Below are 14361 nucleotides of genomic sequence, written 5' to 3' on the forward strand. Positions count from 1 at the left end.
TATCATAGCTTGTCTATCTCTCTCTCTATCCATCTACCTGTCTGTGTGTCTGTCTGTCTATTATCTATCTATCTATCTACTATTATCTATCTACTATCTATTATCTATCTATCTATATATCTATCTATCTTTCTACCAATCTATTATCTATCTCCTATCACCTATCTATCTACCTACTTACCTATCATCTATCTTCCTATCTACTCTCCTATCTACCTACCTATTTACCAGTCTATTATCTACCTATCTACCTACCTATTATCTATTTATTTATCTATCTAATCTAGCTATCATCTATCTTCCATAAACTTACTCAGAAACTAGCACTTACAGCTGCTCAAGATAAATGTCTTTTTCTTGTCCTGCCCTCAATTTGTATTGCCTATGGCTGGGTGAGTTTCCCTTTGCCCCATGCATCATGACTTCCCTGTGGGCAAGGAAGTGTCTGGTCCACCCACATCTCTCAGACAAGTTCAGTGAATATGATGTACCCAAATTGTTGGTTGGGTTGCAGTAAATTCTAGGGGGCAAAGGGATATCTTCTGTGACCTGCTAGCTCTCTGTGTCCATTCCAGACAGAAACAAGAGGGACACCATGGTGGAGGACTTGGTGGTCCTGGTACGAGGAGGGGCAAGTGAGCACATCACCACCCTGGCATACCAGGAGCTGCCGACAGCGGACCTGATGCAGGAGTGGGGAGACGCTGTGCAGTACAACCCAGCCATCACCAAAGTTAAGGTACACAACGCTGCTCTACCCATCCTTTCCTCCACCCGGAAAATAGCTTCTGAGGACCTACCATGAGCCAAGGTATAAAATGCAGAGATCACTAAGACCCAGGCCCTAATTTTGAGACACGTATACGATAGTAGAAAATATATTTGAAATAAATAAATTATAACGCACTGCTCAGTACTACCTAGAGACCCTCGACTCCCTCTCACTTGGGCCCCAAGTTGCTAAAGGAAACTAACAATCAGCTTCTAATTCTAGCTTGCTCCCTCTTCTTCTTCTTTTCTAGAGACAGAGTCTTGCTCTGTTACCCAGGCTAGGGTTCAGTGGCATGATCTTGGCTGACTGCAGCCTCCAACTCCTGGGCTCAAGTGATCCTCCTGCCTCAACCTCCTAAGTAGCCAGGGTTACAGGTGCATGACACCACACCTGGCTAATTAACATTTTTTTTTTTTTTTTTTTTTACAAATGGGGTCTTGCTATGTTCCCCAGGTTGGTCTTGAACTCCTGACCTCAAGCGATCCTCCCACTTTTGCCTCACAAAGTGCTGGGATTATAGGTGTGAGCCACTGTGCCTGGCCTCTAGCCTCTCTAGTGAAATAAAAGAAATGTTAATTCATTTAAAATTTAATCAATTAAATGAATATTCCTTTTATTTCATTAGAGAATCACTCATTTAGTTATTTATTCATTTAAACATTATGCACTCAACCAACAAATAGTTGCTAAATTCCTGCTATGCTACAGGAAGTAAGGTACTAGGGGAAAACAGAGGAAAATGCAAGGATAAAGCATATGGTCTACGAGGAACAGTAAGATACACACACACAAAACTATCTTACAGGACAGGATAAGACATCACAACAACTAACATGTCTTGAGCACCTAATATATTCACGACCCTCTTTAGAAATATTTCTTCATCTAACATCTAGAAATGTTATTTTATGTAATCCCCACAGTGGTCTGCAAATTAATTATTCTTATCTCCATATTGTGATTGACAAAAATCAAGGGCTAGAGAAGTTGTATCCATCTTTGGCTGCTCAAGAGTCTATTCGGTTCAAACAAAAGACTTTGACTTCTTCCCTCCCCTCTAGACTTTCCTGTGGGTTTGATGAATAAAACATAATGATCCTAACCACTTGTCACCCAAACTAGAGGAGTTTTACAATGTTAAACTAAAAAGATGTTTGTTAGACCAGGACTGTCATACACGTCAGCAATGGTAGGTCCTTGCCTGTGGGGACTTCTGCACAGTGCCCATAGCACGTCTTAACACCATGCTCTTCTTGCCAATGTCTGTACAGTCATTATGGGCCAGTACCTACTCGCTGGAGATCCCACCTTGCAATCAAGGTGGAGGGTTGAGGGGCTGGTGCTCTGATGAGAGACTCTGCAGTCCCCAGCCTGGTGATTTCTTTATTTGCATGTCAAATACATAGTTTCTGCAGAACAAGAAGGCTGCCATTCAAACCCTCTCCTTTGCACTTATTCAGCAGTGGCACTTAGGGTACAGTTGCTGGCAAACATGAAAAGGATAAAATCAGCTGAGCTGCAGGAGCTTCTGAGAAATCTGGGCTTGGCTGATGCCGTGGTGACATTGGTTGGCATCACAGCTGGTAATGGGAGAGAACAGAGTTCAAGGGAAAATAGATCCCTAGCCTTTATCTCTTTTTCCTGAGATATCTTACCTGAATCTTTTTTAAAAAACTAAGAACCAAATGAATGCCCTGGTTACTCAGATCAGTTGAATGTGCCTACCTGGGCACTGGGAATGTCAAATGCCAAGCATGTGATGTGATGTGGGATGTGTTAGAGAATCAGAGATGTTTTGGGAGTGTTGCAGGAGTGGAGGAGGCAGGAGTGTTGATGGCTTTCACACACCTCTGTACCTTCCCACCCTGAGTTGGAAATATACACTCTGGGCATCCCACTCTCACATGCATTTTTTTTCTGGCAAGAGGGAACTGCAGATGGCTTCACATTATGTCAGGATAATTCTTCTCCGCAAAGCCAGCTTACCAGGTAGCTGGAGTGGCAATTGATTTCAGGACAGCAGAGCCCAGTAGACAAGCAATTTCTAGATGCAATAGTTTCAGCCAAGGCTTAATTATGTAAACCAGTCTTCAAGATCAAGGCCTAAAACGTGATTTCTATAGAAGCAGGTAGGCAGGGAAGGAGACCACAGAGGAACCCATTCTTAATGTTTAGTGGTAAACTTTAGACATAGGTAGCTCTTTGTTCAAAGAAGACTTAAGAGACAGCAATGAACATATAAAGAGATCTTGAACACAAAAGATTGAAATTATGTTCATGATATAGGAAATAATGATGTCTAAAAAACCAGAAAAATAGAAGTAGATTTTAGAATACATTTTCCGTGATTATCATACAATTCAAGGAAATGAAGAATTTATGAAATAAAAGCTGAGGTGTTTAGACACTAATCAGATGAAAAGGCAAGTAAGTGGCTGAATACAGGAAACCAAACATACAATAACAGAATTAAAGCCCACATTGGAAGCTATAAAGGACAGAATTGACATTGCAGAAAATTGAGACAGTGATGTGGAAGGTGTTATAAACATGTTCTTATAATGCAGACGCAAGAGACAGGGAGATTAAAACAATGGCAGAAAAGAAATATGATAGACAGAGAGTACAGGAGTAGAAAGCTTAAAACACAGAGACTTCTTCCTAAGAAAGAGACAAGATTAAATGTGAAAACACATTAATCAAAAATATAAGAAGAGAATCTTCCCTGAGCTGATAATGCAGAATGAACAGCTCATTGAAAACTAAGCCAAGTACTGAAAACAAAACAAAACTGAAACACATCCTGGTGAAAATGTTTACTTTTAGGAACAAATATATCCTACAGAAATAAAAGTCAAACTGGCCCTAGAATTCTTTGCAGTGTGAAATGCTTGAAGAAAATGGAGCAACAACAGAGGAGTCTTGAAGGAAAAACTTGTGACCTAGTGAAATGGTCATTAATGGTTGAAGAATTCCAAAGAGATTTTAGATAGTAAAGGAGTCACATAAAAAGTTGCTAGATTTCGCAAATGAAAACACAGGAAGTTCAGTTAAATTTGAATTTCAGATAAATAAGGAATAATTTTTTAGTGTAAGTATCTCCCAAACATTGCATGGGATATACTTAAAGTAAAAAAAAAAAATTTGTTTTATAATCTCATATTAAAATATAACTGAATGGCCTGACTTTAACTGGTAATCCTAGTCACAAAGTCTGTCATCCATGTACATTTCTATGCTAGTCAGGGTAGCTAGGTTGTTGGCTGGGTCCTATGCTGGTAGAGAAGCCATTGTATGAATTATTGTCATTGCCCAGGGCAGAAGGGAAAAAATACAGTAATGAATGGTGCCCACACAGAGATCAGGATAGCATAGGTCAGGATGCAGAGAAACAACCTCCACATTTCAGTAGCTTGATACCACAAAAGCTTATCTCTCAATCACGTATGTCCAAATTGTGTTGGCAAGGGAGATTTGCTCAATGTAGTTGCTCACAGATCCAGATGATGGGGGCTGCATCTTGTCATGTGCTCCCAAGATCACCACAGCAGTGATAATAAAAGAGTGGGACAAATCACCTCACTCTGTTTGGAAAGTCTCAACCTTGAAGTGACACTCTCTTCTCACCTGTCACTGGTCAAAACAAGTCACATTGCAAACCTGCCTTCAAAGAGAGCAAGAATGTCAGCCTTACCATGTGCCCAGAAGGAAAAGTAGCTGAAATATTTAATAAACTGTAATAATGACCCTCATACCTTTCTCAAAGCAAGGTATCAAAGATTTTCTCAAAGCGAATGACTCTGGTCCAGGGAGTGCTTAAAATATAAATGCTGTGGCAGCATATGCCTGGAAAGACAATGTTGGATTTGGACTGACAAAACTCACCTGCAAAAATAAATTCTGAATTTCAAAAAGGAAAATCCAGCAGGTGCGGTGGCTCACACCTGTAATCCCAGCACTGTGAGAGGCCAAGGCGGGCAGATGATGTGAAGTCAGGAGTTCAAGACCAACCTGACCAACATGGTGAAAACCATCTCTACTAAAAATAGAAAAATTAGCTGGGTGTGGTGGCGTGCACCTGTAATCCAGCTACTCAGGAGGCTGAGGCAGGAGAATTGCTTGAACCCAGGAGGTGGAGGTTGCAGTGAGCTGAGATCGTGCCACTGCACTCCAGCCTGGGTGACAGAGCAAGACTCTGTCTCAAAAAAAAAAAAAAAAAGAAAAAAAGAAAAGAAAAAACAAAGAAAACCCACGAATATAACTAAATGGCTGATAACACACCAAAAAAAAAAATTTACCACAAATGAGATCCTTAATATGTAAGGAATGATAGTTTTGAAGAAAGAGACATCTCAAAGGAGATGAACACTTCTCAGTTGGTTTATAAAGATGCAAAATGTTTAACTTCTGTAGTCATAAAAAATAAAAATTAAAGTAACTGAAATATTATATTCTACCTATTAAAGGGACAGTGATTGAAAGTCTACAATACTCAATGGCATTGACTGTGATGAGATGGATATTTTTGTCAAATAGGATGGAAATATAATCTGATACAATTCTTTAGGAACAGAATTTAAGCAGATATATTCAAAACATTAAAAATGCTTATAGCTTTTCATCCAACAACACCCAATGCAAGAATGTACTAAAGAAATAATTTGACAAGTTGGTAAAGATGTATGTGTAAAGGCATGTCTTAGTTTGTTATTTGAAGTAACAAAAGGGAAAAGAAAGAAAGGAAATGTCCTAAAGGCTCAAGAACAGAAAGAGAGTTGAATACATTGTGGCTCATCCATATAGAAGGATACTCTGAAGCTGTAAGAAGCCATTTTATCAAAGATGATGGAATCATGTGGAAAAATGCTCATATTCGGATGTTAAGTGAAGAAAGTGAGATATAAAATTACACTTATGCCACCAATTTGGTGTAAATAGCTACCTATTCATCCTTTGGATAGGTCCACCTACCTGCCCAAAAATATACCCTGAAAGGAAACAGACCACAGGGTTAACAGGTCCATCCTTTTTCCACCACTCACGTGCTATGTGACTTTCGTCAATCTACTTAATGTCTCTGTGCCTCAGCTTTTTCACCTGTACAAGAAGGAAACAAAAGACTAATGAACTCATAAGATTGTTGTAAAGATTAAGTTAGATAATGTATATAAAGTGTTTAATTCAGCACCTAATAAATGCTAGCTATGGTAATAATTATTTGTTATCACTAAGAACACCAAGGTTTAGTATAGAAACTTGTGTAGAGTTTAGTCGGTGCTCACTATTTCTTTGCAGCAACATGATAAAAGAAAATTTTCAGAAGGGCAGGTGTGCTGGGGATCCAATGATCAATGTCAGTGGTTAGAACTGTGTATTTGCGGGAGAAGTGGGAAAGAAAGAGAAAGAGAAAAGGAGGACAAAAGGTAAGGAGGGAGGAGCAAAAGGAGAGAAGAAAAAAGACAGGAAAAAAATGAGCAGCAAATCAAAGAACAGACGAACGTGCTATATTAAGTTTAAAAAGGAAATTTGGAGTCTTGAGGAGTTGCTGTTAAGCTGCAAGTCAAACCATAGCTTGCAAAATTTGGAGAAGCCTAGGAGGGAGACTGTAAATGGGAATAATCAAGCCATTTTTATCAATAATCATGGTGAACTAGGAGGAAGAACACAGGTTTTGGAATAGAATTCTGGTAATACCATATATGAATTGTGTGATCTTGATCCAATTACTTAGCCTGACCTGAAAATGGGGCTGATAATTGCTAGTTTGTGAGGATGAAGCAGGATCATATTTGCAGACCTCCACACAGCTCCCAGGACACAGTATATATGGAAGGTTTATTCCAGTTTGGCCTCTGATTTCCTCTGTCTCCTGCAGCAAATCTCAGTGCTGGTAGGAAAATGCCTTTGTGGTTAATGGCAGCCTTTCAAGGTGCTTTGGGAGCAAAATCAGATTGTTGGAGGAGCTCTTCATTGGTGTAAAGCAAGCTCCCCTCTTTCTCTCTCCAAACTCCCACCCCCACCCCTTGTGTGGCCAGCAGGTTGGATGGTTCTGCAAACAGCCTCTGGATCAATTCATTGACCACAAAATGGTGAGACAATGGGACCACCAAGGGGCCTTGCTTTGCCCACTGGAGCGAAGGTCAGCATCAGATGCATTAAGAAATGGAAGCAATTTTCTTCCCAAGGGAGGCTTCTATTAGTCATGATTGCCTGCATTTAGACATACCCTAAACTCTCCAGGGCAGGATTAGGGCAGAATCACAAGCAAAAGCTGGAGAGGAACCTGGCCCTGGAGTTGCAACTTGAGCCAAGAGGAACAGAATATTTTTAACTATCTATTTGGACTGTCTGTGCCTCTGGTTTTTCTAACCCACAAATAATGCCACATCTATTTGTGACTTCTCCATCTCAAGCATAGCCATGCCCACTGAGTGAGTAGCATCTGCTGATTCTTCCTCTATGCTTCTGACAGCCAAACTCTCTCATCCATGCCCCCTGCCATCACCTTAATGAGGCCTTCCATCCCCCTACATCCATCCAGCCACTATATTCACTTAGCTGGGGGCTGGACCCTCAAAACACAGAGCTGAAACGTTGCCCTGATCTCCAGGAGCTTACAATCTAATCAAAAAAGAAAAAAAAGGAACTCTGCTCATAAAAAAAAGAAAAAAAAACAGTATTGACTATAAAGGAGCAGTAAAAAACATGGGATTTGTTTCAGATGAGTAGTGCAGACAGTATCTTGAATGATTAATGGAGGGAAGGTGTTCTGTGAGCTTTGCAGCTCTGGAAAGTTCCTGATAGTGACTCTTGCAGGATGGGAATGATTTCGATAGGTTTAGAGGGCGTAGTGATGTTGGGACGGTACTCCTATAATCCTTCCAATGAGCTGCTGGAAAATCACCTTCTCTGCCCCACCAAAGATAGATGAAGCATCCACTCCTTTCTGCTCTCACCTGCTTCTTTCTACAAGTTTCTGCTGGTGCCGGTATCCACCATGTGGTAACCATCTGTTGGTATGTTTGTCTGTCTCTCTCGATTCTGAGTTCCTTGAGAGTAAGGATTTTATCTTACTCATTTTTTATGCTTAATGCCTAGCACTTAGTTAAGCATTCTAAGTGTTTGTTGACCTGAACTTGAGTGAGCTAATTTGTGTATATCGGGTAAGGGGAAGCAGAGAGAAGATGGGAGATCCATCTAGTTTCATAGGAACCCACATGTGGTCTCTATGCACTGATCCCAGTCCATTCCTTTGTAGTTTTGCTTTACACTTCTACTTGATAAATGTTTTTCTCTTGAAATAAATGCCCCTTTCCTTTTCCAGGTGGAGCCTCTGTATGAACTAGTGACAGCCACAGATTTTGCCTATTCCAGCACAGTGAAGCAGAACATGAAGCAGGCACTGGAGGAGTTCCAGAAGGAAGTTAGTTCCTGCCACTGTGCTCCCTGCCAAGGAAATGGAGTCCCTGTCCTGAAAGGTACCACTTTCAGGCAGATGGTGTCCCTGGTGGAAGCCATAATCTGAAGCAGGCTGGGGGCCAGCCATTTGCCTGCTTCTATTCACCGAGAAGTCAGAATTTAGTCCACTGGGAGATACTACTCTGGCTGTCAGTATACCTGGGTTCTAGCCCCAAGGGTTACCGTGGGTGACAGCATCATTAAGCTGAAGACAGGAGCAGGCTGAGATCCTGTGGTCCACAGCAAGGAGTGGGAATAGACTCAGAGAATCTCTACCCCAAAGAGGGCCTGGGCTGAGTAGGAGGAGCCCTTTGTGCATGTCCTGACTAATATGTAATAAGAAGATTTGGGGGTAGCGGCAAGGATAGGCCACTAGAACTTGATTGTTAAACTCAAGAGTCATGTTGGGGTCACTGCAGTGAGCAGGGCAGACTGGGAGGGGTGAGAGCCTGGAATCTTATGCTCCTGTTGTGATAGCCTAGCAAGACTCTAAAAAAGAGGCCAGCCCAGCACGCAAAACAGGGCACCAGGAGCAACTGGTTACAGCAAGTCTCAGCCCAGGGAACCAGCTGGAGTCAAGGCAGAGCCCATGTGGATGAAGTTAGCTCAATGGAAGGGATATAGAAGGAGGTGTATTCTCAGGCAGAAAGAGTCCAGTTGCCAGACTGGGATTGAGGAATATGTCTCTGGCTCCTTGGACAGGATAGACATGAGCAGAAAAGACATAAGTGAGAGCATACGGCCTAGAAGTTCTGCTATCAGCACAAGGACCCGTGTGTGAGGGTTAGTTCTGCAGCAAGTGGGGTCAGCTCATCAACTCAAGATTTTAATCTAGGGTTGCTGAACTCTCCCTTGCCTTGTGTGAAATTTGGACCTAGAAACTTGGACCCACCTGAGGCTATAGAGTGAAGGTGAGGGAGAATATGGAGCCAGAGACTGGGATGCTTGCAGGGCCTGACCTATGGTGGACAATCCTGTAAAGAGATTTATTGTGATTCAGATGAGAAGTTCCTTGACAGATCACAAATTCACATAGGGAATCACTTCCAAGGAGTCAGAACTGGCCAAAAGTCAGATGAGACATCTAAGAGTAATGAGTTCCCCATCCTCGAGGTATTCAAGCCTAGGCTAGGCAATTATTTGGGATGAAATTGAACATCAATGACAATTGGCCTCAGTGACTGCTAATGTAGCTTCTGACACTGAAAGCATTTAAGTATGGGTCAAATGTCAGCTAATGAGTAATTGTCCTCAACAACTCTATGTATTCCCAGGGATGACAATAAACACCCCTTCATGGCAAAGGCCCTCAGGAAAGGAGTAGGTATTCCTGGCACTGAACCTGCCTATAGCAAGCCATTTAACTAAATATGTGGTCTGTTTTAACCTGATGGAACTGCAGTGATGTGGAGGGCTGAGCTCCAGGAGTTCTTTGCCCCACCTGGGATGATTCACACTTTCTCTGCCTTATCTTCTCAGGATCACGCTGTGACTGCATCTGTCCTGTTGGATCCCAAGGCCTAGCCTGTGAGGTCTCCTATCGGAAGAGTAAGTTGATTGAAAAAGGAACTCTGGGGAGGTCCAGAGAATAATTCGCCAGAACAAGAGCAAGGAGCGGGTGTGGAGTGTGGGGCTGGATACTAGGAAACCTGAGATCCATCCTGCTTAAACTCAGCTTGGGTTGAAATTCCATCTCCATCATTTAATAACTGATGGATTGATTGTTATGCATTTCATTATTTTTACAACAGAGAGTGCTTCATGTTAGAGAAATATCAATGTGTGGTTTTTGTAAGCCATCTCTTTGGATCATTCTGGAATGCTTACCCTCTTTTTCTGCTTAGTATGCTCCTATTCAGCCCTCAAATTCCAGCACGTATGCCCCCTCCTCCATAAAGAATTCCTCTAATCCCCAAAGAATGAGCTAATTCCTCCTGCTGGCTCCCGCAGGACTTTGAACATGTATCTATTATAGCTCTTTCTGCATTGTACTTTGGGTTGATGTATCTATCTAACTCCTCTGCATCTGTGAGTAGGGACCATGTCCCATTTACCTCTGTGTCTCAGTAGCCAGGCACAGCTGTTGCTCAGTGATAATAGTTGAATTAACAAATGAAAGACTTGGCTATCATTAAGATCCCTTCCAGATCTCAAATTCCTTGGCCAGTTTAACACATAAGAGCTCTCAACCTTTCACTCCTCTCTCACTTTTATTCCTTTCTGTGACTTTTTGGTGATACTGTTCAATATGGAAATGGCACATGTAAAACAAACAACGAACATTTACTGGACACTTTACTATATAATAGACACCTTGCTGAGTGCTTAAACTCAGCTTGGGTTGAAATTCCATCTCCATCATTTAATAACTGACCTGGAGCAAGATACTTGACCTCTTTATGCCTCAGTTTCTGTGCCTGTAAGATGAATATGATCATATTAACTACCTCATAGAGTTGTCTTGAGTTTGTAAGGAGGCATATAAAGCATTTGGAATGATACCTTACACATTGTAAAAGCAAGATAAACATTGGTTACTTTTTAAAGAGCACATTGTTACTTTGTATCTTATATATATTAAATTCTTTAATCCTCACAACAACCCCATGAAGTAGATATTATTGATATTCCCATTTTATAGATGAAGAAACTGAGGTTCACTGGGTCACTAACTAACATACCCAATAGTCACACAATTAGGAAGTGTAGAAACCCAGGTTCAGGTCCAGTGGGTCTGCCCCCACAGCCTTTGATCCTAACTCCTGCCTGCACTCTTACGTTCCCAGTAAAACACTCAAGGTTGTCCACCCTCTCGTCTTGCACCTCAACCATGCCCCTAGCAGTCATCTTCCCAGTGAGTCTGCAGTCACACAACCACAGGGTTCCTATTGGTTGGAGGAGCCCTTGGGAACCGTGCACTCCAGCTCTCTTATTTTTCAAATGGAGAGGCCCAGAGTTATTAAGTAATTTACCCAGAATTACACTGTGAGGTAGTGGCAAACCTGGACACATGATATATCATGATGGAAGTGATTGATGACTTGCCAATCTCACCAACAATCAAAAATCCTCAAGTGAAAGCCAAGTGTCAGGGTGTGGAAAGCACTGGTGTCTGTTGTCACCTCATCTACAACATCCATTGCTCACAGTAGATAACACAGCTCCCGTCATATAGGTTGAGAAGAAGATAACTATCCAGCATCCTATAGGTGGGAACTGTCTAAGCTGGAAAACATTCATTCATTTATTTATTCATCCATTCATCCATTTAACACATGTTTAGCAAGGGCCTTCTGTTTGCCTGCCTAGCTGCTAGGTAAGCAAATAAGATATAGCCCCAGTCACAATCGAGATTTTGCTTTGGAAAGGAAGGCCAATATCATTTGAATTGTCCCATAAAGTTCTTTAAAGTTTAAATTGTAACAACTGCTACAAAATGCTCAGAGAACTTAAAATATGAGGAATTGATGGAGAGTTAGGTGTCACAGGGAATTGATGGGGACTGGGGGAGTCAAAGAAGCTTTTCCCGAGGAAATAACACTTTTACTGAGATCCGAGGGGTGAATTGGATTGACCAGGTGAGTAGAGGAGGGAAGAGTGTTCTGGGCACATGGGGGAAATCATATGCAAAGGCCCTGTGGTAGGCAAGAGCATGACAAGTACAATGGTCAGGAAAATGGCAGCAGGGAGCTCAGAGATTCAGACTCCCAAAGCCTTTTGGCTTACATAGCTCACCCAACCCCAGTAAGGCACCAGAATATAAGAAGTGCTGATTGATGCTTGTTGACCTTCTTTCTTATAGATATCCCCATTGATGGGAAGTGGAATTGCTGGTCAAATTGGTCTTCATGCTCTGGAGGACATAAGACAAGACAAAGGCAGTGTAACAATCCACCTCCTCAAAATGGGGGTAGCCCCTGCTCAGGCCCTGCTTCAGAAACACTTGACTGCTCCTAGCAGATGATACAGCAGTGGGCTACATACAGTGAGAGCCCTGAGCCCTCAAGAACTCAGGTCAGCTCAGCCCTATACCAGTTTCCACCTGGAGTTCATGCAAGGGCATGAGGCAAAAGGCAGTGCCATGCAAGCTGTTTACAACAAAGATGTTAGCTTGTAAAATGCAAGTTGATTTAAATAAATACTGAGTTAAAGGCTTAAGCATCTTTGTAATTCTCACCTTATTCACTCTACAATTTTATTTCACTCATATTGACTACCAGCCAGGAATTGTGTTGGAAGTCATTCACATTTCAGTTCCACTCTCTAGCCGTGACTGGCATAAATAGGTGCTTAATAATGAATCAATGAATAAATATTAATGCATTCTTTCCTTGATGTGTACAAGGTCTTGTTCAATAATAATGGTAGTTCCTGTTTATTGGATGACTACTATGTGTCAGCCATGGACTCTGTGTATTAATCCCTTCCATCCTCATGACAACCTTATAAGGTAGATGCTAGAACAGCTGGGGGGAACTGAGGCTTAGAACACTTAAGCAATTTGTCCACTGTTACACAGTTAGAAAGCGGCAGACCTGGGCTACAAAGTCAGGCTCTAGAGTTTTAAATTCTTAACTATCATGCTCTCTTACCTCTCAGTAAATGAGTATCTGATTAACAAAGAATTTTTCATGAAATAAAATGCAGCAGAAATTACTGTGTGTGTGTGTGTGTGTGTGTGTGTGTGTGTGTATGTGTGTGTGTGATTAACAAATCTCCAGCCACTCCCTTTTGAGGAGAGAGGATCCTGGTCCCCCAGCTCACTCTGATGCTGAGCATAGGAAGGGTGTGTTTGTGCATGTTGGAAGCAGGAGTTCTGGGGCAGAGTGGAATTGTTGTGCTTAATAAAGGAGTGGCAAGGTGGGTTCCCAGGGAAGATCCTGAGCTGGAGACAAGAGCCAGGGAAACTGATCCCTGAAGGAGAGAAAATTGAAAAAGAAGATCATGGTGGCTGGAAGAGGAAACACGTGAAAGAGAATTTTAAGTTGATGGCTGTGGGGTAATATGCAAGGTAAACTGTTCCCTACCTCCCCCATGAAACTGTCTGTACATTCTACTTTGCTCACTTATGCTATTGTGCAAATACCATTTTGCGGGGAGGGCGGAAGGCTTGAAGAAGAGAATAAGAAGACAATTTTTCTCTGGGCTACCAGAAATAAAATTTTAATTGTCTAGATTGTCAAGTGAGCATTTAAGCTTTATTTCTCTCATTCATTCAATCATATTAAAACATCCTGTAAGATTTTCTTTGCTCTTGGGCTCCTCCTGTCCGATTTAAGTACTTCAGGTGAATTTGTTGAAATAAAGTTGGTGGGGTAAAAAGCAGTTGGTTAAAGGTGAATTGGTTTATCCTGTTGATTCAACCCATTGATTTTCAGCCAAATCATCTGCTTGGAGTTTACCACTGGGTTTGACGCTGGGGCCTGAGACCTTAACATGACACCAAGCTTTGGTAACTGGCACACAGCAATCTCACCCAACCAGTTATCTGGAATTGAGTCCATAGAACAGCCATCAGAAGGAGCTGCTATTGTACTTCTAGGGGTTCTTCCAGCAAGTATGGTGATCCTGCCTGCCTTCCTGCATCCCCATGGCCCCTGCAATTCAGCTGACGGGTCTGGGCCCTTGTTTGGTTTAATATTATTGCTTTGCCATCTGCTGTTATTTCAACAGGATAATCCAATAATGTTTTATCTCTTTCATTATACTGAAGCCGTATAATTTTCTTGAGTTATAATCTATCTTCTTTTAAGATTCCCCTGAGACAGGGAAGAGCGATTCTGTCTTTGGTTGATGGGAGGCTCCCCTGAAGTTGACACTAGCACGTTGAAGTGAGCGCTGCCAAATTAAATTCTGAATCTCAATCACAGCCACTGTTTCTAATGGGAAATTTGAGTTGATTATGGAGATGACAGCCCAGGTTCACATTTATTGCATTTAGCAGAAATTGTTTATCCTATTAAATACAGTCTTGAAGGAGAGACAATTGAATTTTGGAGCACCGGTGAATACCCGGGTGACACCCAGGCATCGCTAAACTGTGTAATAATTATATTCTTATTTGTGGGCTGAACTTCCCCACGTGGCTCTTTCTGCAAACAAATGCATTTTGGAGGAGGCTGAAACATAAT

General features: G+C 41.8%; 1 protein-coding gene across 2 annotated transcripts in view; it reads left to right on the forward strand.

Moving 5' to 3' along the window:
- The window catches only part of C8B (complement C8 beta chain), a 36779-nt gene extending 24388 nt beyond the window's left edge, over positions 1-12391 (forward strand). The window contains exons 9-12 of one of the 2 annotated variants that reach the window (XM_009249776.3): positions 576-739; positions 8097-8250; positions 9710-9778; positions 12033-12391. In XM_009249776.3, coding sequence (XP_009248051.3) covers positions 576-739; positions 8097-8250; positions 9710-9778; positions 12033-12187 — 542 coding nt within the window. In that variant the 3' untranslated portion in view covers positions 12188-12391. The remainder of the gene's footprint in view (positions 1-575; positions 740-8096; positions 8251-9709; positions 9779-12032) is intronic. The other variant, XM_054559420.2, reaches the window with a different exon arrangement.
- The last annotated feature ends 1970 nt before the right edge of the window (positions 12392-14361 follow it).

The sequence above is a fragment of the Pongo abelii genome, chromosome 1, assembly GCF_028885655.2.
Source record: "Pongo abelii isolate AG06213 chromosome 1, NHGRI_mPonAbe1-v2.0_pri, whole genome shotgun sequence".
Taxonomy (NCBI): domain Eukaryota; kingdom Metazoa; phylum Chordata; class Mammalia; order Primates; family Hominidae; genus Pongo; species Pongo abelii.